The sequence below is a fragment of the Mus musculus genome, chromosome 1 (genome assembly GCF_000001635.26).
Source record: "Mus musculus strain C57BL/6J chromosome 1, GRCm38.p6 C57BL/6J".
Lineage (NCBI taxonomy): Eukaryota > Metazoa > Chordata > Mammalia > Rodentia > Muridae > Mus > Mus musculus.
In genome coordinates this window covers 80,698,990-80,723,041 of record NC_000067.6, presented here as the reverse complement: position 1 = coordinate 80,723,041, position 24,052 = coordinate 80,698,990, and the positions used below count along the sequence as shown (strand labels likewise).

Here is a 24,052-nt window from a genome sequence, read left to right as displayed (position 1 = left end):
CAGAAGTAGGAGAAGCTTTTTGTCTTAAACTCAGTATGATGCTTGATGCTGCATGCTGTAGCTGCCTTTATCAGCAGTGCAGTTAGGGACTAAGACCTGGATAAATGAGAACATGGGTAAATGGTGTTAGGGATAGCATTACTTCCTTCTTACAAGACAGCTCTTGAAGCGTCCTCTCTGCGTGGACACCAGGGGGCGATGCTTATGTGGAAAATGCCAGCAGAGTTACCTTCTAAGGCTGTTTGCTTCTGAAGCTTGAGCCTCTCGTCTTTAAAGAACTTATTATCTTCATTTTTCTACCCCATAACAGTTATCCAACACACATGGCCAACAGCAGATAGCTTCTTAGACACCACATCTAAACCTCTTGACTGAACTGACTGGCCCTCTATAGCCATGGTGGTCCAAAAGTTCTCTATCCTTCTTAGAATTCAAATGTTGCAATCTTAACACCAAAGCAGTGAAACCAGAAAGATCGAGGGAATGAGAGTCCAGTTGTTAGAGGGCAGCATAGTCCTTATCAATGGACTCAAGCCTGAGGCAGCTGTTTCCAGCAAATGAGAACTTGGATGTTAACATGTGTAACCTAGAAGGCAGATCCCTCTTCTGACTCTAAATCTACCAGTGACTTGGTCCAGGACTTCTCTATCCATTCAAAATATAAACAATCAGTTTATATTGAGTATGACACCCTGTTTGTGGTAGCTATGACAATTGGAATAGAATGAAATATTATCTCTCCACAGTTCAGTGATTAAAACTCTGAAGATAACTCCAGTGCCCATAAAAGTCCTCATCTGCCTGTTGTTTACATGAGATAGCATTAAACCATTTTCAGTAGGCGAGCTCTCCAATTAGCACATTTTGAAGCAAATGAACACAGCTGCTAGTGGTTGGCTTTTCTCCTTAGTAATAGCTTGAATTATCTATGCCTTTCTCAGAGAGGAAGGCATAGAGGCACTAGCTGGCACATCTCAGCCCCTTTATCCAGCCCTGATAATGACATGGACATCCTTGAGACACTGTGAACATGTTAAAAATTCTCTTGGCCTTCTGACAAGTGTGGCACGATAGCTGTCCGTGAATCAAGAACAGGAAATGCTCAGGATGATACCGTCACTTCTTCCAGTTTTGAAGTGTTCTCCTTGAAGTTTTTCATGAAGGACTTTGATAATAATTATGATTCTCCAAGGATTGTTCTGAACAAAGCATTTATTTCTAGATGCTAAGAGAACTTTAACATTCATGAATCTTCCTTTGAGTTTTTAAATGCCAGCAAGAGATGATTAGAAAATGCATCAATGAAACTGAAGTCAGTTTTCTATGATGTGCAAAACTTGTGGGGGGGGGGTGAGGGGGAGAGAGAGAGAGAGAGAGAGAGAGAGAGAGAGAGAGAAATGGATGATTTCAATGTTGTTTTACAGCTGAAAAGACATAGCTCTTGTGGCTTCAAAAGGCTCATCATAAGTCTTCCTTAGAGACACTGTGTTTTTGAACAAAAGGTGTATAAAATTGAAAGTCACATTCTTTTTGCCTTGACAATCCTCTTTGTTTCTATCTCAAGGTCACTTGTGAGTCTAACACTAATTGCTTTAGTGCCATGTGACATCAGACAGGATGCAGTCTGAAGGATGATCCAAGGGATGCTGTGATACTGCACACAATAATGCTCTCAACCCATGCTGAGCTTGTCTGAGCATTTGCTACGCAGTGCAATACAGTTTAGTGTCCACTGTTGGGTTCCGTAAAGTTGCAATTCTCAGTTGGGAAGCTGTGAAAGGCTGCTTCTTGAAATTTAAAATTTTCTTTATCAAAATTTGTCAACAAATCATACAACACTCTAAAGAATCCATGAAAATTAATGAAGAAATATATATATGAATAGTATTACCTCAGGAAAGAATAATTTTACATATATATACATATATACTCATATATATGCTATACACACACACACACACACACATACATACATTGTTTTTACCAATGTATATGAGGGCAAGGGAAGCTATCTGTGTCCCAGTGCATATTACACTATTTTCAGGACCTAGAATAGCATCGAACAGCACAGTAAATACTAACTCAATGAGAAGAGAGAAAGAGAGACAACAGGGAAGGAAAGCTGATATGCTAATGTCACAAAGCAGAGTATCATTCACTGTAGTGGCCTTGTGAATGCCATCCTAGACAAGATCCTCACAGGAAGTTTAGTTCTATGAGAATTCAAGAACAATGCTTTGTAGGGGAAAATGCATCTAAGAACTCCCACTACCTTTTGTCTATATAAAATCATTTACTGGGGCTTCCAGCACACCTTTGGTGATGTTGACTGTTGGTAGTAGACACTTTGGGGTTAAAAATAAATGACAATGATGAAGGGAAATGTGGGATCTATAGATGAATTTTTTTGGATGCTTGCCAACAAGGGAAGGCCAAAGAGTGTCACAGACATTTCAAGGTTAAAGGAGATGTTATTTGTTTATTCAGTATGTGGAAGACAATTTATTGTGCTACTTATTAGAAAAAGCCAGCAGAGGGGAGGATGGAGATTGACAGAGTATGACCCTGGAAGACAAGAGTTCACAGAAATGGGGCTAAAGGAACAAGAACTTCCCTCTCATCAGAAAGGAGAATGTGGGGTGGATCTATGCAAATATTTTAAGAGAACATCAAGCATACAAATAACACCAGAATGTTGAGCCAAGAAATCCCAGATGCTTCTGAGACATCTTGGTGATATGCCTTTGCTACTCATTCATTTATTTTCATTCAGCTGTTAAGTGTTGACTCACACACCAGCAACAGAGGCAATTTTTTTAAAGAAGCATATGAAAACAAACCTTATAGTGTGTAAACTTCTAACTAGGAATGGGAAGGGGGTTGCCACTTGTCCAGTCCCCTTCATTTTGTTCCTGGAAAGTAATAGCTACAAGAAAGAGGTGATGTTAAGAAGGGAAATATTTGAAGCATGGGAGCCTCTGTACGGGTCCCTGGGAAATCTGACCGAGTAGAGGAATTTTGCAGCTTTAGAAACGGACACAAGAAAAAAAACCCACAGAGAAAAGGCAGCCAGAACCTTGGTTCTCTGCTTGACAGAGTGTGACCCTATCTCCATGAGCACATACCTACCTTCTGCTCTCTTTCCATTTGGTTTCTTTACTCTATTTCAGCCACTTGTTGTCCCTCTCAGAGTCAATCCTCAAATCTAGCATCCTCTGGCTGTGAGCCCTATTATGCAGAAGCCAAAGTCTCCTTGAGTTTCATTTTCGACTGTCTTTCACCTTATGGCGTTGAAATCTCTCACTGGACATTTTGGCTAGGATGTCTGGCTAACAAGCCCCTGGCATAAGCCTGTTTCTGCTCCGAAACACTGGGTATCTACTTCCGGAACTAGAAGGAGAGCTACAGGAAATGGGTGAAAGAGTGCTTGTATCTCATATACAGACAGACAGGAAGAGCTTGACTGCTGACACTGGACATGAGCCAACAACCTCTTCCCTGGAAGCTTTCAACAGACATTACCAGAAAGGTCTATTTGCCAAACCGTGCTAACATAGAAGCCATCATAGAAAGGTACAATGGTCGTAGGTGTATTTTAGTGACCTTTCCCATCTTCAATTTATAGCTATTTGTTTATTTTTCAAAATATCGTACTAGACATGGTGGCACATGCTTTGAATATCAGCCTCCAGGAAACAGAAGCAGGTAGACCTCTGAGTTCAAGGACAATGTGGTCTACATTGTTGAGTTTCAGGCTAGTAGTAGCTACATAGTGAGACCATGTCTAAAAATAAATTACATACATTGAATGAACTTCACAATGATGTAGCATATTGCTACTGATATTGAGAGTTGTGCAGTAATCCAAGAATAGTAACTGTCAGCCACAGTATGCTCCTGAGTGTCTTTACATCTCTCTGTTGGATGGCAACCAGACTCTGACTAAGGTTCAGTTAAGCTAATTGGCAAAGTATGTTAGGATTGTATCTTGATCATATAGATATTTCTAAAAAACTAAGAACATATGCTACTTGACTCGGGAAATGTTTTATGCATTCTTGTTTAAGGGATTTTCAAGGTAGAAGTAATACTAGCCTGGTGGCCATATGTCCACTCCTCTCCCATTAATAAGAAGTCACAGAGAAAAGTTCCACTTGAACTGTGGCTTTGCCATCTGGCAGCTTGGCTCTATGTCTTTCTAACAGGAAGACAGAGAAGCCATAGGGGAGGGTGGTGAGAGACAGATACATTCCATACTCAAATCTTAAGTTCCCCTTTTGAAAAATTAGCCTTTTTTTCTGTTTGCTCACCTCTGCACTTGAATAGAAAACAGGATAATGACACTTTGCCTAAAGGGTAAACACAAACAGTGTGCATTCTTCTCTTCTGAAATGTTGGAAGCCAGAGTTCTCCCCACCCACTACCGGACATTTCTGCTTTTCCATGACTGCTAGAGCCCTTGGCTATGGCGGGCACACTGGACTCAATTGGCTGTGTAACGGGAGACTATGGAGGTTCCTCAGTGAGCTCACAAACAATAAGATTCTTTTCCCTGGGCTTTTCCTATCCCAGTCATCAGGTTCAATTATCTCATTTGAGAAATATCCTCATCTCTGTTCTCCCACCACATCAGGCAAGAGTGAAGGCCATACTATCTCTTTGAAAACAGTACTGGCTTCACATGTCAGCAGAATAAACTATAATGTTAAGATGAGGAGGGGGAGGAGGAGGAGGAGGAGAAGGAGGAGAAGGAGGAGAAGGAGGAGGAGAAGGAGGAGAAGGAGGAGGAGAAAAGAAGAAGAAGAAGAAGAAGAAGAAGAAGAAGAAGAAGAAGAAGAAGAAGAAGAAGAGGAGGAGGAGGAGGAGGAGGAGGAGGAGGAGGAGGAGGAGAAGGAGGAAGTGGAAGAGGAAGAAGAGGAAGAAGAAGAGGAAGAAGAAGAGGAAGAAGAAGAGGAAGAAGAAGAAGAAGAAGAAGAAGAAGAAGAAGAAGAAGAAGAAGAAGAAGAAGAAGAAGAAGAAGAAGAAGAAGAAAGTTGCTAAGCTTTAGGTTTTAAAAAGAAGGTGACCATTATCCTATGACTACCTCCAATCCCTGCCACCATCTTTGGTTAAAACTTTGCATGTATTGTTACCTTTCAAATGATTTTTATCTGAGGGTATGTTCAAAGCCTGGGTCTGGTAAATAGCAAAGCTCAGATGTGCTCAAATTTCCAGCCTCCTTCTAAGCTTCCTAACTGATTTGAGAGAACATTAGTCAGTGGCTTTTAAGACTGTCATCTTTAAGTTTGAAGAGCAACCCGTGATTATCACAAACTAAATTTCATCTGGGATGTTCAGGACATGGGTGGTAAATTCCTGCCATGACTCAAATGTGAAAGTAAGCAAGAGAAGTAAAGCAGGGCAAGTGCTGAAAGGAGTTAGTCACTGGCTTGTCACATGCCGGCCTAGACTAGTTTTACCATAGCTAACTTTTTAAAATAGCTCAGTTTACTCAGTTTAATCTCCTAACTTTTCACTGTGAATCACAGAAAGTACTTATCAAAGTAAAATTTACTTCTAAATGTCTCAGAGATCTCTCTGGCCCTACACTATGGCTACTGAGCATCTTCTGATTTTTCCTGGTACATCAGTGTCATTGTGAACTCCCCTTTACATGCAGAGCTTAATACTGTGTCATTCACACAGACTTTTATTCTGTTTACAGTTTATAACATAGATGAATTCCAGACACTATGGCTTTGATTTTTTTTTAACCTTTTAATTTTTGTTGAGTTGGCTACCACTGGTCCTTTCCTTTGTGATGGATCATCAGTTCCTTTGTAGATATTTCGTATTTTAAGTTAACCTCAGTCTTGGACTTAGCTCACTTCACTGGTGAGGTAGAACAAGTTGCACTGCCCACTCTCTATCTCTCTTGACTTTGTATCTTTTTTTCCTAAAGTATTTATTTTATGTATATGAGTACACTGTAACTGTCTTCAGACACCCCAGAAGAGGGCATTATAGATCTATTACAGATGGTTATGAGCCACCATGTGGTAACTGGGAACTGAACTCTGGATCTCTGGAAGAGTAGTCAGTGCTCTTAACTGATGAGCCATTGCTCCAGCCCTTGACTTTGTATCTTATTGTCTTTGTACTTCAATTTGGAAGATCATTACTCATTGGTACTTACATTTGGTTGCTTAGGAGACTGTGGTAACAATAACCATAGTTGCATTAACCGGAGTGGCAAAAGGAGAGCTAACCACATGTCTGCCAGTGTTATTCACTGTCTTTGTTACAACTCTACTGCCTAGTTGAAGAAAACTGAAGTCATATTCCTGACAATAAAACCAGGATTCAAAGTCAGGTCTATTTTACTTCAAAGTTCCTATTTAATACTTTGAGCCACTTTCTATTTTTCTACACTGGAATAATGCAACTTGGTGTCTCCTATCAGGAGCACAGCCAAAGTCCTGGTTCTCAGTAGGCTGGCTTCATGGCAGGACTTACCATAGTCCTTAGGAGCTAGGTATGCTTGTCTTCAATGGGAACATTCTTCCACTTCTAACTGACCGTTCTATGTTCATATTTGATCAGGACCTTAGTTGGAGTTGCTTTATTTCTAACCAAAAGTTACTGCTAGTTCAGTTGAGCAGACTTCTGCAAGATCACATGAAATATAGTAATGACAGTGTGAGAACCAACCCCCTAAACTGCTCCCATACACTTTGTAAAATTAAGCATGAGCCATCTCTTTCTAGCGCTGCAGAAATAGTGCCTGTTCCTTCCCGGGCCTTGGATGTAATTAGAGTAGTTGAAGTTGCAAAATGAGAAACCTCAAGCTATCCAAGCATTGTTATCATACTTCACATTTGTTTACTTGTAGGAAATGACTACATATGTTTCTGGAACTTGTGACCCATTACTATGGCAACTAGCTTCAAAACACAGGGGAGGCATATCTAAGATCCTTCTTTCCCCATCACCCAGGGAACATTATGTGCCTGTAGACAAGAAAAGGCAGGTAGGAAAAAAAGAAATTGTGGAGGAGGTGAGGAGAAAACAGGCAATAGCAGGAAATCTTTAAGTCGTTTTTTTCAGTGATGATGAGATAGATAAACAGAATACATCCTCTGAATCTGATACTGGGATGAGCCCATGACATGTTTGCTGGGGTAAGTCCTTACACACAGAATCTGAATTGAATGTCTAGTCCTCCGGAGGACTCATGCTTTAATAGACAAGGAAACAAGCTTTAAATCTTTGCTTAGGCTGAGAAAGACAGTAAATGACTCAATAGGAATGTAAATTTGGACAGCCAACTTCCTGATTTTTTTTTTTTTTTTTTGCCTAACTGCTATACCATTAAGAAGAAGAAAGATTTACTGTGTTCAGTGCAACATAAGCAATGTAATACATGATATTAATGGAACATTTAAATTACCCATGCATTCAGCAGGAAGCTCACTTAGAGAGTATGAAGGATTATTCCTTGATGCATCTAAATGTACCAGCAAAAGAACTGGCTTTTGTGCCATGCCAAGGGGAAGAAAATGAAGATAAGGGGAGCTTGGCAACTGCACCTGTGTTCTAAAGACAATAGAAGCACATGCTTGCTCCCAATGTGATTAATTGTACAATTCAGTCAGCATTCAGGAAAGTCTCTGGTAAGAAGGGGGCCACTATAATTAAGGGAAAATGAAGAAAGAAGGAAGGAAAGAAAGAAAGAAAGAAAGAAGGAAGGAAGGAAGGAAGGAAGGAAGGAAGAAAGGAAGGAAGAAAGAGGAGAGAGAGAGAGAGGGAGGGTGGGAGGAAGGAAGGAAGGAAGGAAGGAAGGAAGGAAGGAAGGAAAGAAAGAAAGAAAGAAAGAAAGAAAGAAAGAAAGAAAGAAAGAAAGAAAGAAAGAAAGAAAGAAAGGAGAGGAAGGAAGGAAGGAAGGAAGGAAGGAAGGAAGGAAGGAAGGAAGGAAGGAAGGAAGGAAAGGGAAGAACTCTTCAAATAAAAATATAGGAAAAAAAAAAAAACAGGCCCTAGGTTACTACTGAAGTTTGTGCATTTTCTAAGTCCTTGAGTTAAAGTAGGCATGGGAGAGGCAAGTTGATGCCTTAAGGAGAATCACATTTGGTGCTCATAGTTTCCACTGTTCAGCTAAAAATGCCTTCCTAGACATTCAATTCAGATTCTGTGTGAAAGGACTTACCCCATGGAGATAGACATGGATGAAAATTCTTCATAATCCCCACCCTGGAAAACAGCCAAATCCTGCGAATTGGCTTTACTTGACTTGGAACTAAAATCTATTTTCTTTTATCCCTTTGAGTATGTTTCTCCTTTGGGTTAATTTTGCTTGGAAAGAGCTGAGCCTCTAAGAACTAGAACAAGAAGCCCAGTAGAGCAAGAGCCTGATGATGGTGGTAGAGAGAGTGGTACCAGTGATGATGTTATCTTTATGTTTCTACTGATTGATGTGTTCATCAAACAAAACTTCATTTTGTTCCCCTGTTAAAGATCTGCTATAGCTTAAATAAGCAGATGAGTTTTCTGGCTCTCTGCCTTAGTCCCTAGGTCTTCCCATATTTTTCCTATCACAAAATCAGTAGAGTATACCACATAGGGGTAGACAGACAGGGACACAAAGTCTGAGAGAAACTTGAGCTCAGTTAACATATATGTTGTCATAGTTAGGGTTCCCATTGCTGTGAAGAGACATCATGACCAAGGCAACTCTTTTAAGGACAGCATCTAATTGGGACTGGCTTGCAGGTGTAGAGGTTCCATCCCTTATCAAGGTGAGAGCATGGCAGCATCCAGGCAGGCCTAGTGCAGGAGGATCTGAGAGTTCTACATCTTCATCTGAAGGCCACTAGGAGAAGACTGGCTCCCATGTGGTTAGGAGGAGTCTCTTATTGCCCATCCCCACAGTGACACACTTCCTCCAGCCAGACCACACTTACTCCAACAAGGGCATACTTCCTAATAGTGCCACTCCCTGAGCCAAGCATATTCAAACCACTACATATGGCACCATCTATGTCATATTGATTGTCATCATCTCTGGAGACAAGTAACTGACGCCTTACATAGTTGGGACATGAGCAACTTGATAACTGAATTCCCAGTATCTCCATTCTGGAGATATTTTGGTATTTTCCATCTTCTCAGTTCAGTGGGATCAACCAGGATCAGTTTTCATAATTCAGTGATATGCAGATTCTCCTCTGCCAAAGAAGCCCAACTTCCTCTTCTCATGAGTTCCTTCTGCACTACTCTAAGCCATCTTCACATCTTTACCTGGTATAGGGAAGGAAGAAGGTGACAAATGTGCTTTTTCTGCTTCAGAGTTCTGGCCTGCAGACTCCACTTACAGGGAAGCTGATCTCTGCTGGCCCAAGGACACATCACACACACACACATACACACACACACACACACACACACACACAGAGAGAGAGAGAGAGAGAGAGAGGGAGAGAGAGAGAGAGAGAGAGCCTTAGACAACAAAAATACTGTTTCAGCTCTAGAGACTGGAAATTCAAATTTCCTTCTCATCTATGTAGCTGCCTTCCTTTTGTGTCTTCTGTGGCCCCTTTACTATGGGTACATAATGACAGAAAAAGAGAAACCTCAGTGTCTCTTCCTATTGTAAAGGCATCTGTCTTAATGAATTAGGGTTTCACTATAATGATCTCACTTAACCTGTAATCTCTCTCTCTAAATGGTAAAATTCTCTCTCTCTCTCTCTTGAAATGTGGTCATGAGGGGGGAAGTCCAAAGGCATCATGGGAATTTTTTGTTACTTCAGTTCAGTCCAACAACAGAAATCTGAGCATCCCTATGGATTTTCCATTTATGAGAAAGGTTTACTCAGAACTTACTACAGTCTTGAAATGGTGACCTCAAACTAACATTGAGGAACACAATGTAGGACATGCCACCAGGATGTCCATAAAACACAAAAGCATATCTCTGTTCCTACCACAACACTTTCAGTGATCAGTCCTGGTTTTACAGTACATGGACATCCTACAGAGATGGCAGAAGGCCCCTACACTGCAGCTACAGGTCAACATTCTCTCTCAGGAGCCATAGAAGCAACAAATGTTTGTGGAGGCAAAGAACTCAGGCTTTACCCTCATCCTGTCCAACTACAATCCAATCCAGGATGGTCAGGATAGATTTAGATACAAGGCAAGACAGATGAGCTATATAGATTTAAACATACAACTCTTACATAATTAACAAAGCTGGAAAGCTAGAATACTTTCAGTTGACATTATTTATTTAAATTAAATGTGTTTCCTTTCCCATTAAAGAAAACAAGACCTTTGGATATACTACCATAGTGGTAGAAATAGCTGCTCCTACACTTAAGGAACTTTTAAGCCAAAAAATCTTAGACAGCAGCTACTCTAAAACTCCCTTCACTTAGCAAGATGAGCCAATGAGCAGCCAATGAGGAGTCTTCTGAGTCAAGAGCGGGTACCCTTTTGGTGTAGCAGAATATTTGGGAAATGATTTCTTATCCCTGTCCCTTAATTCCTTCCGCCCCCCCCTCCTTCTCCCCTTCCTCCTCTTCCCCCTCCTCCACTTCATCCTCCTTATTTATCTTTGCCCATCCTCCTTTTACCTCTTACAGCATCTTTCTGCCTAATATACTGAACCCTAACAATTGCATCTTCTTCTGTCTTCCTTTGGTTTCTGTTGGAAGGAAGGTTAATTCAAATCTGTATAGCATGGTTTTCTCAAGCCTTTTTTTCCCCCACTATGCATTGATTTAAGATTTTGTAAATGCTGGGTGAATTGATACACAGTATGTATTTAACAACTCAAATTCTTGTTCCCAACACCTTGGAAGGCTTAATAATAATACACATTGTTAGTGGCAATATCCCTTCGTATTAGAAAATGAAGTTAAAACTATCACCTATTGAGTTTACATTTAGTCGATATCTAATGAAATCATGTCCTCTCAGGAGAAAGTTGTAGATGAAAGTGAGGGAAAGTCTCCATAAGTTATTTACAGGTTGGGTCATCTTTGAAGCCAAATTAATGATTTACGGGTAAAGCAAGCAGACTCAGGACAGAGGTGGACAGCTCATTTTAAAATATTTCATTTCTGCCCATATCTGTGCCATGTTGATATAAGGGAAAGCTTTTTTGAACAGATTTCTGTCTTCTTCCCTAATCAGACCCACACTTTACAGCCATATAAACCTTAGCTCTCACAACCTAGCCCCTTACCACTTTGCTGTTGAAGATGTTTGACTCTCACCTCCCATCTTGTTCTTTATCCAGTGGATAACTGTTTTATACTCTGGGTTTGAAAGGAAGTCATCCTTGGCCAGTCTCTTAAAATAGAGAGTTAGAGTCAGAAAGAAAGAATGAGTGAAGGAAGAACGAAGAAGGGGGAATGGTAGTGAGAGCCCCTCCCTAGCATTCCATCAATAATAGGGGCAGATTCTTCAGAGCCAGAGAGGATCGATGCAAACAGGCTTCTAATAGCTAGAAAGCATCCCGTGTATGTCCCTAAAGACTGTGCCATCTGCCAAAACATCAGCCTACAAAAGCCACCCCAGAGTGTTAGTAAGACTTAAAGAGAGGTCACCAGAAGGAAGTTCAGAAGCCAAAGTATGTCTTTGAGCCCCTGGCATCTGTGTAACTGAGCTAGGGGTCTTTCCCTCTCCATTTTCCAGCTAAAGCTGGAGGTGTGTCTGGTTAGCCATGTGCTCATGAGCAGGTGATTATAACCCATGTAAAGGACTGGAGAGAGTTCTGCTATGAGGTGGGGCATAAGTGACTGGTGGTCAACCACATCCATCCATCCAGACCCTGGAAAGACATCCATATTTCAAAGAGTACGTACACAAACACAGACTCAAACTTGGCACTTGTTAGTCTGTTCAACAGACTTGCGCCAGATGAGCTAAGCTGTGACCTCTTGTCAGTAAATGCCCCAGTCCTCTGGAGTGAAATGGTTTAGATGACAGCACAGTCATGGCCGACAGAGGTCCAGACGAACTTAAGGGCTTGCCAGTACTGTCAGCATGTGTTCTTTTATTTTTTTATTTTTTTCTTCTTTCTCTGGCAGCACTAAAATATGTTTTCTCAAAACAGAATGAGTTGAAAACTATTGGCAGGCAAAACTTCTTAAAAGAGAAGTGGGGAAGGAAGCATGTTTTATTTCTTTGGCAGACATACCAATTAAAACGGTACTGTGTTGTGACGGATTACTGAGTAATTAATGCCTAATTGAGCATTTTTGCGATATGCTTCTGTGAAAGGGACGAGACTGTGGCTAGGCCAGCCACACCTTACAAAAGAATAAGCCTTCCCTAAACTGCATACAGTAGCATGCTGTATACAAGGAGCCACAAAACTAAATAGAAGATTGTTTTGTTTTGATTTTTTATTATTTAAATCTGAGAGCTGAGCTGAAAAAATTAGCTTGGCAGGAAGATCCTAACATTGAAAATCCTCCCGGGATTTCATGCTTTCCTCGTTTGTAAGCAAAGTCCATTTTCCATGAGATATTTTTAGCTCATGTATCCCCTGCTGCCCTATTCTCTTTCAGTATACCATTAGATCTTGAGGCCATTCCAGATGGATCACGTGATTTCTAAGTAGCCCTCTTTAGTTGCCTCCTAAGTGACTAGTCTTCCAGAAGTCAGGGAATACTAGACACTTCACTACCAAAGAGCTCAGTGAGTTTCTGCAAAGCTTTAGTTCTTATTGATAGGATGTTATAAAATGTTTTCCAGCTGTTTCTAAGAGGTCAGCTTGGCAGAGTGCACCGAGTGAGCTCAGATAGAGATTTTTCAGCCCTGTAAACCGACTATGTAAATATAAAAATGTATTAGACTGCAGAACTATGTGTGTGGGAACAGAACAACTGCACCATTGAGAAGAAATCACGGAGAACACTGCCATCTCTCACATGGTCTGTTATCGCATGCATACTTCTTGGATAAACCGTCTTGATTTGGGGCACTCTACATTTCTGATGCTGATCACTCTTCTGGAATTTATGCAAAGTAAAACCCCAACAGCTTAATGAGGTAACCAGAAAAACTTTCTTCAGAAAGTGTTTACATATTTTAAACTATCCTCAGTCAATATCCTGCTCATTTGCTTCGGAAGAAAAGAAAGGCAGCATGAAGTCCGATTTCTAGTTGTTTAATTTGAAGAATGATCTATGGTGTGTGTGTGTGTGTGTGTGTGTGTGTGTGTGTGTGTGTGTAGTGTGTGTAGTGTGTGTTTGTGTGTGAGAGTGTGCATATGAGTAGGAAAGACATTTATCCAGAGTCTGAAGAAGGAATCCAAGACAGTCATTGTAATAAACAGAAACCACGTTTTCAAACTGCACTGAGAAACCTTCGCTGGATGAAGCGCTCTGATGTTGTTGAGTGTGTTCAGTTTCCGTGGATCAAATCTTTCCCATCTCTGCATCCGAGCTATTTGGCAGTGATCAGATGATCAGAACTGGAGGAAGTGATTGGAGGGTGAGCTGGCTGCAGCTGCCGTGTAGGCTCGTTCTCAGGGACAAGGAGCCACTGTTTTTCAAACATCACATCAACATAGAAGTTATTCTGTAGGCTCCAGGATGCAGCGATGGGCTGCACTCCCAGTATTGTTCTGCTCCAAGCTTTCCGCTCTGTGGTCCAGAGGAGCTGTCCACACATTTGCAGAAGACGCCAGGAGGAACCGTCCCATGAAATCGTGCCTCTCGAAAGTGACGACGAAATGATGAGCAGACCCAGAACCCTCCTCATGGTACTGTATTCTTGGCAAACAGCCTGTCTTGATTGAACTGTTATTACCGAGAAAGATAATACAATTGGGGAGGTTTGGGTGTTTGGCTTTGGATCAAGATATGTGTGACCTCAAGTTTTCTACTTTCTGTGGCTGGTTGGGGGGGGGGGGAAATCTCTCAGAAGCATTGCTAACATTCAGAGAGCTGATTTTCTTTTTCTTAGATCTGTCATGTAAACGTGTGGTGTGCATCTGAGAAAGTCTCTGCTTCCTAGCATTTGTGTGTTGCTAACTGCAGAATGGGAGGGAGGGGAGAACAGAAATATTGGACATTTTATTTCCATGAATTCTGCTGTGTAAGTCCTAGCTTGGAAGAGGAGCCCAGAATGTGAGTGTAAATATATATATTTAACCTATTACCAATCACAGGAGTTAGACCTCTAACTTCAAGCTATCTGGGGTTGTTTTCCTGTCCTTTTTCTGACTCTGAAAAGGAAATGCTTTTTCGAAATGCTTAGTTAACTTTGGCACAGAATCAGAGTCATGTATTGGGAGTTTTGTGGAATGTGTGGTGTTTTTATTAGAAAGTTTTTCCTGCCAACTGTCAAATTATGTAATTTTTTAAATTTGTGCTTTTATCATAGCTAGTGTTACTCCTCTGGGCCTGTATTTGAGTAGCAAGTATTAAGTACAGTCTTTCCTTATTTTAAGATTCGAGGAAGAGATCTGCTTAGTCATTGAAATCCCCCATCCAGCTATAGGTTGTGTGCTGAACTTTCCAAAACTGGAGAGGTGTTGAAGTCAGAGTACTTTCAGCACATGACTTTTCTTTTCCCTCTTAAGATTTCAGTGTTCAGGATATAGTAAGTAACGAATGGAAACATAACCTGTTGCACTGATAACAGCTCTTTATCAAAAGCCATTTGGCCCTGGATTTGCCTCTGAGTGACAGGTGACGGGTAACATTGTACCCCAACTCCTTGACAGGTCAAAGTTTGAGTTTTCACAAAGCAATATTGCTCTTGAATTTAGGGTTATGATTATCTTTGCAGGGAAGCATAAAATCCAAAAAGTTCACACTCATTACCTCTATAAAACTTAAAAGGACTTTGGATTGAATAAAGGTAAAAAAATCTTGTTTTCTAATATTTATCAATAGTATAACATTCACAGATTATAGACATGCATTTGTGCATGTTGTGCAAACCAACAGTTTTTCATCTTAGATTATAATTTTTCCAAAATAAATAAATAAGGTATTTTAAATTATTAAATATTAATTAACCATTTTCCAAGGTTTCTTTTGATTTATATAGTTCTTTTATTAGCATTAAATAGAATGTCATGGATTGAGATAACCCTTACATTTTGAATTTATATCATTTTATACTGTTTATTAAATCAATTTTCCCTTAAAATAAAAGTTCTCTCTCTCTCTTGCTCTCGATCGTGTGTGTGGGGGGTGTTGTAAATGGATATTTTATCATGTATTTTTGCTTCAGTGACTTTAAGACAAATTAAAAGTCCTAAACTCTAAACTCTAAAAGCAAAAAGATTGCATCATGTCATGATAACACAATATATTTGAAAATCTAAAAGAAAGAATTTTGAATATTTTTTACCACAAATAAATGACAGATGTGTGAGGAAGTTAACATACTTACCTTGATCTGAACATGATGTAATGAATACATAGATTGAAATATCACATGGCACCACATGAATGCGTGCAATAATGTGTCAACTGGAAAGTGTAAGAAGACAAGTCAGAGTTCAGACAATTGGATGCCCTTTTAACATCCTGGACCTAAGAGTCAGCATTACAGACCACACGGCCACTGATTCCAAAAGACACTCTGCTTTCCACCCTGTTTGTGTCTTAATGAAAACAAACTCCTGGGCCAAATAGAGTAGCCTATTTGTAGCTTGTACACGCATAGCACAGTGAAGAAAGCCATCAGAAATCTCTGCCCTGGCTGCAAAGTCTGAAGATGTCAGTGCATTTCAGGAGGCTTTTTCTCCTGGATGTGTTGCATTAGCCTATTTAGTGAACAAATTTGTTAGTGAGAGCATGCCCACCTTCCAAGATAGTACTTTGGCAAGTTTTGCTTGCCTCTACTCCACGTGGAAGCTACTATGCATGTAGATCCTTCCCCTGTGGCCTTCAGTAACTTCCTATGGGAAGAGATGGTGGGGATGCTGGGACTCTATCATTTCAGCAATTCTGGTTTATTCCAATAGAGGAAAACCTTGGTACCACAATGAAGAGCCTGGCTCACATGGCTTGGGTTTGAAAGATGGGAATCTAACCTCTCCACCTAGATACCCTTCAACCTGTGGATTTAAATATCAGCTCATGAAATTGAGAGTCTCTAGAAGAATCTAGGGCTACAGAGTGCAAAACTAGGAGCAGCGAGAAGACTGATAGACAGAAAGCTACGGCAGTGTTCCAGCTAAAATCCAGGATGACTTTCTCACAGGTTTGTGAGAAGTGTTTGGATTCTGGATACATTTCAGTAGCAGAACAAGTTGGGTTTGCTATGAGTTATTTGCCAAGCATGGGGGGAAGAGCAATCTGGGTTTACTGTGCACATTTCTTTAAGGGTTTATTTTTTATCTTATGTATATGAGTAATTTGCCTGCACGTATCTCTACCATGTTCATGCTTGGTGCCCACAGAAAGCATGCAGTCTCATGGGACTGGATTGCTGGGGGTTGTGAGCCACTAAATGTAGCTCTTGGAAGCTGATCCCAGGTCCTCTGTAAGAGCTGCAAGTGCTCTTAAGTGCTGAGAGATCTCTCTGATCTCTGCTGTTAAGTTTTGATGTGTACATTCAAAACCATGGTACCCTTCAGTAGAAAAGTGTATGAGAACAGGAGCTCAGGAACAAGATTCTAAGTCCACTATAGAGGTGCTGAGTTCTCAGTGCCTTCTAGGTCTATGATGGCAAAGTCAAATAGGAAGCTAGATATGTGACTCTGGAGTTTTAAGGAAATTCATAAGGAGGATTAAAGTGTGGCTGAATGTAAATACCAATGAATGATTGATGAATAGGCAAATGATTTACTAAGGTCCTGTATTATTTATAATGTGTAAGTCCATTTCACAGCTAAGCATCTATTATCTTCTAACCAGTTTGAGGCCGAAAGTATAATATATATATACAAGATATATATTGTGTATGTGGTATATAGGATATAGGCAAGAATTAACTCTATTTTTTTTATTTGCTTCAGTGGTACATAGAACAATGCCTTTTATAGACAAGAATCGAGTGAGGATCTGTGGGTTGACATCTTTGAGCAGTTAACACCAAGATGAAAAGCTTGGTGAACTTTTAGCCATTAATGAGATTGTACAGGAGTGAATTAAGGAATGAGATAAACACAAAGGCTATCTGTTGATATCTTGAAGGTATGGTATTGCCACTCAGGACTTGAATACAGATTTATATACTAAAGAACTTGATTTTAGTTGTTCTAGCCTTGCACAGGAAAGAGCTGAGGACTTCCGTGATTGTGCTTGGATGTGTGGTCCAAAGGAAGAGTTTTGCTTAGCATGAATGTGAATTTAGACCTTTTGGCATTTATCAGGGACACATAAGTCCAAACAGCTGAGACTATTAAAATTCAGTGAAGATGAACTGGCCAAAAAGATGAAAACATTCCTTCCTTCAAAGTTTTAAATTGCCCATTATGCAGAACCTTTTCTGATGGGAGAAATTATAGAAATATGTGAGTTGGTGTATGTGCATAGCTGTTGGTATGGAGTCAGAATTCAAGTCTGGATTTCATTCCTTAGGACATTTTCTATCTTTTCCTTTCCTTTTCCTTTCCTTTTCCTTTCCTTTTCCTTTCCTTTTCCTTTCCTTTTCCTCTCCTCTCCTCTCCTCTCCTCTCCTCTCCTCTCCTCTCCTCTCCTCTCCTCTCCTCTCCTCTCCTCTCCCTCCCCTCCTCTCCCTCCCCTCCCCTCTCCTCTCCCTCCCCTCCCCTCCCCTCCCCTTTCCTCTCCTCTCCTCTCCTCCCCATCCCCCTCCCCTCCTCTTCCCTCCTCTCCTCTCCTCCTCCTTTCTTTCTCTTCCTTCCTTTCTTTCTTTCTTTCTTTCTTTCTTTCTTTCTTTCTTCCTTCCTTCCTTCCTTCCTTCCTTCCTTCCTTCCTTCCTTCCTTCCTTTCTTTCTTTTGTCCTGAAACTTACTGATTATGCTAGCCTGGTGGACCAGCACACCCCAGTCATCTGCATTTTTCTCCCTATCCAGTAGTAGGGTTTCAGGTGTCTATCACCATAGCCTGCTCTTTTATGTGGAGTCCAGAGCCTAAACTCAGGTCTTTATGCAGTGCAACAAGCACTTTACCAACTAAGCTATTTCCTCAGTTACACAAAATATTTGTAAATTATTTTTTCTTATTCTGCTTATAGCCTGTTTTGATAAAGCTTACAAATACCAAATTTAATGTATATAGATCTATTTTCTGGTTAATTCCTGTAATTTCTTATGCCTTATAATCACTGCTAACCCCATAGGTTTTTTTTTTCCTTTTTAAATCCTTTATCCTTTCTCTCAAGTAAAGAATGATTATCCATTGACACGAGAGGAGATTTGAGAACCAAAGATCAGGCAGCCTTCTGTTCTATCTATATAGTGAATCTTCACATAGCAGATTCACAAGTCTCAACCTGAAAGTGAAATGTTTTAAAAATCCACTAACATTTTGAGATGATTCTGAAACAATAGAAGATATAAAAAATTTAAGTTTGGGCATGAAAAAGATACAGTGTATGCATAAAGTCAAATATAGCTTTAATTTTTACTTTTGCTCAAAGATCAAGAGATATGACAATAGTCTCAATGTGTGTTAAGTCTGGGCAGTGAAATCATTGCTGGTCGATGATGTGCACATAGAGGATAAACACCATCTTGAGGGACTCTTAGTTACAGTTGCCACCCCAAGACCTGCATCATAAACTATCCTCTGATACTGGAGAGTTTTCTCCACCCAGTGCCTTTGTGAACTATACAGTGCTCATGTCAAAATCTATCGTTAGCTCACAACCCGTGAAGCAGGAATGCTTCTCACAATTTTAAGATGGCATAAAATAAAGGGACAAAACCAAACATAAGGATGAGAACTGAGGAAAGAGGAAAGGCCGGAGGGATACAGAGAAGATAGATGATATACCAGATCTAAAACACTATGTAATCCTTCAATACTATAGTGACAGAAAAGTTTGATGACCCTCGTCTGGTAAATGGCAAGGCCTCAATCATTAGGGGATCTTCTTTTGTCCTTGATTTTGATTTCTGTATATATTCTATTATCCAATTGATCCAAAGAAACTTGGATTCTCTTCTGGGTGCCTATCGTTTACCTGAATGAAGCTAATGTGGTTAAGTAGTGACTTTTAGATTTGGAGTCAAAAGAACAAAGGTCTGATTTAATGAGAACCCAGATGACCTGGACATTGTGTTTGACATAGGGGAAGATGTCTGTCTGTCTGTCTGTCTGTCTGTCTGTCTGTCTGTCTTGTCCTTTGAAGCACCAGAATATTTGCCTTACAGAATCTCACTGTACAACAACTAGTACTTATGTTGGTTGCTCTTCTTAGCACACTGACAAAATACATACAAAAGCAATTTAAGTGAGAAGGGATTTATTTTTGGTGTATAGTTCTGGGAGATGTCAATCCATCAGAGTAGAGAAGGTATAGAAGTGCTCATGGTGATATAAACATATGGCAGAGACTTCTCACTCTGCAAAGAAGGATCTAGAAGTAGAGTGAGCAAGAGTGGAACTAGGGTGGGGCTATAACCTCCAAAGGTCTGTCCCTCCTTACCCACTTCCTCCAACAAAGTACCACACCTTAGATACTCCTTAGCCTTTAATATAGCACCACAAGCTGGGGAACCAAAGTGCAAAGTATTAAGTGTGTGGGAGACACTTCAGAGTCAACTGCAGCAATGTTATACAGTGGTGGAAGAGTGCAAGCGTGCAGGCTCCCTTAGCCTATAAGAAATCCTTTCTAGTCTGCTACCCACTGGGTATCTCGTGCATCAAGCCAAGGAGGCCATTTGCCTTAGGAATTAAAGTGTTTCTTCCTTATCCATACTCAGAGGATGCTACCGAGAGTGTGGCCCAAAACCAGAGGCTAAGGAGCTAATACAGCTCAGCTTGGCTTGCTCTTCCCTCTGCATTTGGATCTCTTTTCAACATGTAAGCACAATAATCCTTGTTTCTTTCTCAAGTCCTTTAAACATCAGGATAAAAAGAAAGATGAAGGAAGGAATTATTTATAAAAATAAATATTGCATGCTTCTTATTTGTTTGCTTACATATATGCTTAGTGAACAAAATAAGGACCAAAGAGGAGTCTGATATGGGCACTACTTCAGAGGGAGAAAAATAATCTCTTTATATCTTTCTACTAAATAGTCTACATTTGCTGAGGGATTCTTCACATTCTTTGCCAGTTGTTGAATGGCTCTATGAGATTGAAGCTTTTAAGGTCTCTAAATCCCAAGTCAATGTTCTGCCTCCACTTTAGTGAGGATGGATTTGAATACACGGACTTAAGACTCCCCCAGGAAGGGAATCCCATGTAAATAATGGAAACTGAGTGTAAATGGTGTGCCAAAGATAGTATAACACAAAGCCTAAAAGCCTAGAGAGTCTTTGGCAGTAATCTTTGCCTGTGAACTCATTTTCAAGTGAATCGTGATGCCACAGAAAAGAGACAAATGCTTTGAGTGTCTTCTATGGGGAGAAGAATTAATTGAATATGCTTGAAGCTTAGTAATTAACAAAACAAATCTTTTAGGAAAAGGCTTACAGAACTCAAATAGCATATGGAATCTACTTGTCCCAGTGACAGTGCATCATTATAGTGTTCTAAGTTGCACCAATTTTGAAAATGATAAGGAACAAAAAATACATTAAAATTAAAACACAGAATAGAATAAATAAAAGCAGAAAGTCATGGGTGTTATGGGAGATGTGGTAACCAGGCATGTAAATCAAAATCAATGCATAGATTCAACTATATAGATAGATGTAGGTACATGTAAATAAATGTGTGTGTGTATGTGTGTGTGTGTGCGTGTGTGTAAACTATTCTAACAGTGATATAATGCTTTTGGAGGAACCATTGTATAAACATTGTAAAGATTATGTTACCCAGTAAAAATATTTTATTATATGTCTAGAAAAAGGATGAATTTAAATTGTTGATAATTAAAACAAAACCCTTAAATTTTGAAATATAATTAAATATAATTTTTAAGTGTGACATATTTGCTTTCAGTATTTCTTTGCCATGTGAAAGAGTTGATTTAGGCTCATCCTTCAACTCTAGTATTCAATATGACCCTAATTCTAAACACTGATCTTATGAAATAATAATGATGTAACTGGGAAATTGAAAAAAAAAAGTAGTAATTCAATTGAAAAGTCAGTCTTCTGCAAGTCAAATATGAAGGTAGCCATTTCTCTTGTTTCTTCAATGAGGTCTTCCTTAAAAGTCAATTCATTCTCTCAGCTTTGAAACTGATTTGCTTAAAGGACTTGCTTAAAGGACTGATTTGTAGTTAAAGGACTACAGTTTAGGATTGCTGAAATTCCTGATATAGTTTAAATCTGGAACTTTTCAAAAATACCCAAGTGTTACAAATTGGTCCTGAGATTTTGGTACTATCTGGAGGTGGTGGGGCCTTTAAGAATTGATGCCTAGTGGAAAGAGGTAAAGTCAGTAAGATTCACTCTTGGGTGCAATGATGGGAGTCCAGCCCCTTCTCTTGTTTTGTTTTGCCTCCTGGGTGGCAGAAGATAAGCAGCCTCCTTTAGTATGTAACCCCCCATGGTGGATGCTGCTGTTACAGGTTCAAATGCTATGAATAAATGAACCACAAACTAAAACATCAAGAACGGAACCAAAATGGGCCTTCCCTTCTAAAGATTATCTCAGGTTTGTCATAGCAACAGAAAGCTGACTGATCCACTTCATTTTGAAATATCTATTTTATTTTTATTTCATTTTAAAAGATACATTCACCATGCATGTCCCCTGGGGACCCTGTAATTATCCCAGTAATCAAAGCTTCTACATCTATAGATCGATCGGTAACCATATCTACCCCTGCAGTCTTAATTCCTTCCTGTCTTATAAGTGACATATTGCTAACTTCCTGAGATTTGAATGTACACATGCTTAAGGAACTATAATTCTGTCTGCCATACTATCTCAGGAGGTTATTACAAAGACTCAAGGGGTAAATACAAGTAACATGTCTATCATAATTACTGGTGATTAGGAAAAGCCTGGTAAATTTTAGTTATTTTATTGCTTTTTAGTGTTTTTTTATAAAACATATTTACAAATTCCATCTACTTTAGGCTATTTTAGGAAAAAACTGGATTGTTAAAAAGAAACAATTTGTGTTTCATGAAATATGAAAAGATGGGTAGAGGCAAGCTTAGATTTTTCTTTACCATAGCACTTTAACACTTATTTAATAGGATATTTACATGAATAGACTATTTAGAGAACATACAAGGTTGTTTGAGTTTCACTTTTATGTTATCCACCATGTGCTTTTTTTTTTTTTAATTTAACTATTTCTTTGAGTGCTTTTAAATCACTTATGGAAGTTATGGAAGGAATAGTTCTTTTCCTCAGTTTTCAAATTACACAAAATTTTGAAATAATAAGGACCAAAGATGCAATTGTAAGAAGTGTTTAAAGCTGGGAGGTGAGGGGATGGAACAATGGGAAAAGTGTTCCAGCACAAGCATGATGAGCTGAGTGTGAACCCAGTATCCTTATAAAAGGCTGGGCCTCGGGGCACACACGTCCAATCCCCGTGCTGGCAAATCTCAGGCGCTTGCTGGTTAAGCATCCTAGTCATAACAATGAACTCTGACTTCAGCAAGACATCCTCTTTCTAAAGATAAAGTGGAAAGTGAGAAAGGAACACTCAGTACCAGCTTCTAGCTGACACACACACACACACACACACTCCAGGTACATTTATGCCTTTAGCACATTTCAGTGTGAACTCTAAGTTGTTATCACAAACATTTGCTTGATAGTTAAGAATTCTTAAAATTTACAAGTAAACAAGTAATTCCCCACACATTGTTTTTGAATATTAAACATGTTCCAATAATCAGATGGATTTTTCAACTGTTAGTGTTAAGTTGCTTAAAATGAAGCAAAATTGAAACAAGTTCACATATCCAGTTAACCACTTTTCAAGTGCACCTTGGCCACAGGAGCTTTTGATGCCGCATTAGACAGTGCAGGCCCAGCAGACAGTGAGCTTGTCCAAAGTCAGATACCTCTGAAGCATTTGTTGAGCTCCTTTTGATCTCAGAGCAGTGTTTGTAACCACCCTGCTGTAAAACCAAGCCCTGTGTATGATCTACAGCTAAGCCTAGCTTACCTCTCTTCTCCTTGTGAGTGCTCATTCCTATGGCTAAGACAAAAACTAGACACAACCACAACAACAACAACAATTGGCCATTTCATATCTTTAAATTATGTAGAGAGGACATAAGGAAGACATGGGTCAACTGCTAATCTGAGGGTTTAAGGTGAATTAAAAATGTATCATTCCTCTCCTGTCCCTTGAATAGTCTTCTAAAGTGGATAACTGGCAGCATTGTCAAGTTGGCAGATGGTCTATATCAAAATAGATAGAAATGAAATGATGTCCGGGCTAGTGGTAGAGGCTGAAGCATCCTGTGTAGCCATTGGCTAGCATGGTACCTGCTGCTTTCCTTGTTGCTGGCAGCTCAGCCTGCCCTGCACCTTCTTTCCAGCTAGGGTGCAATCATAACCACAACTCCCCTACAGCCTGGCCATACCCACTAATTTAACTTCTACCTCCGTTCTCGTTTTCAGGCTGGATCTCTTTTTTGTCTTTTCTTGCACTGCCTGTCTCTAATGTCTCAGGCCTGGATTTCTTGTTGCTGTATTGGACAGTGTAGGTGCATCAGGTAGTGAACTTCTACAAAGCCATGCCCGTTGGGAGGATTTCAATTGCTTTTGAACTCAGCACAGTTCCAGCAGTCAGGCTGACAACACTGCAGAGCCCAGTATAAGCCATGCCTGGCTTACCCATGAGCACAGGGGTGTACTATTCTTTAGCATGCTTCCCAGTACTGCAAGATGCCTGTGGCTTCTCTTTTAGTTCAAAAAAAAAAAAAATCCAGTGAAGACTGTATAGAATAACAAATTTTAAGAATTTGAGATTAGAGATTCCAGTCACCTTGCTAGAAAAGAAAGTTCAAGATCAAAGAGATAAATTGGTATGTTGGTGGTTT

At 39.8% G+C, this 24,052-nt stretch overlaps 1 protein-coding gene across 23 annotated transcripts in view; it reads left to right on the top strand.

Annotated features, from left to right (window-relative positions):
* Positions 1-24,052, top strand: part of Dock10 (dedicator of cytokinesis 10) — a 257,698-nt gene that overhangs the window by 35,724 nt on the left and 197,922 nt on the right. The window contains exon 1 of one of the 23 annotated variants that reach the window (XM_017319519.2): positions 7,986-13,755. The exons of 21 other annotated variants lie outside the window; for them this stretch is intronic. In XM_017319519.2, the coding sequence (XP_017175008.1) occupies positions 13,594-13,755 (162 nt within the window). In that variant the 5' untranslated portion in view covers positions 7,986-13,593. Of the gene's footprint in view, positions 1-7,985; positions 13,756-24,052 lie in introns of those variants that run through there. One more of the 23 variants, XM_030252607.1, reaches the window with a different exon arrangement.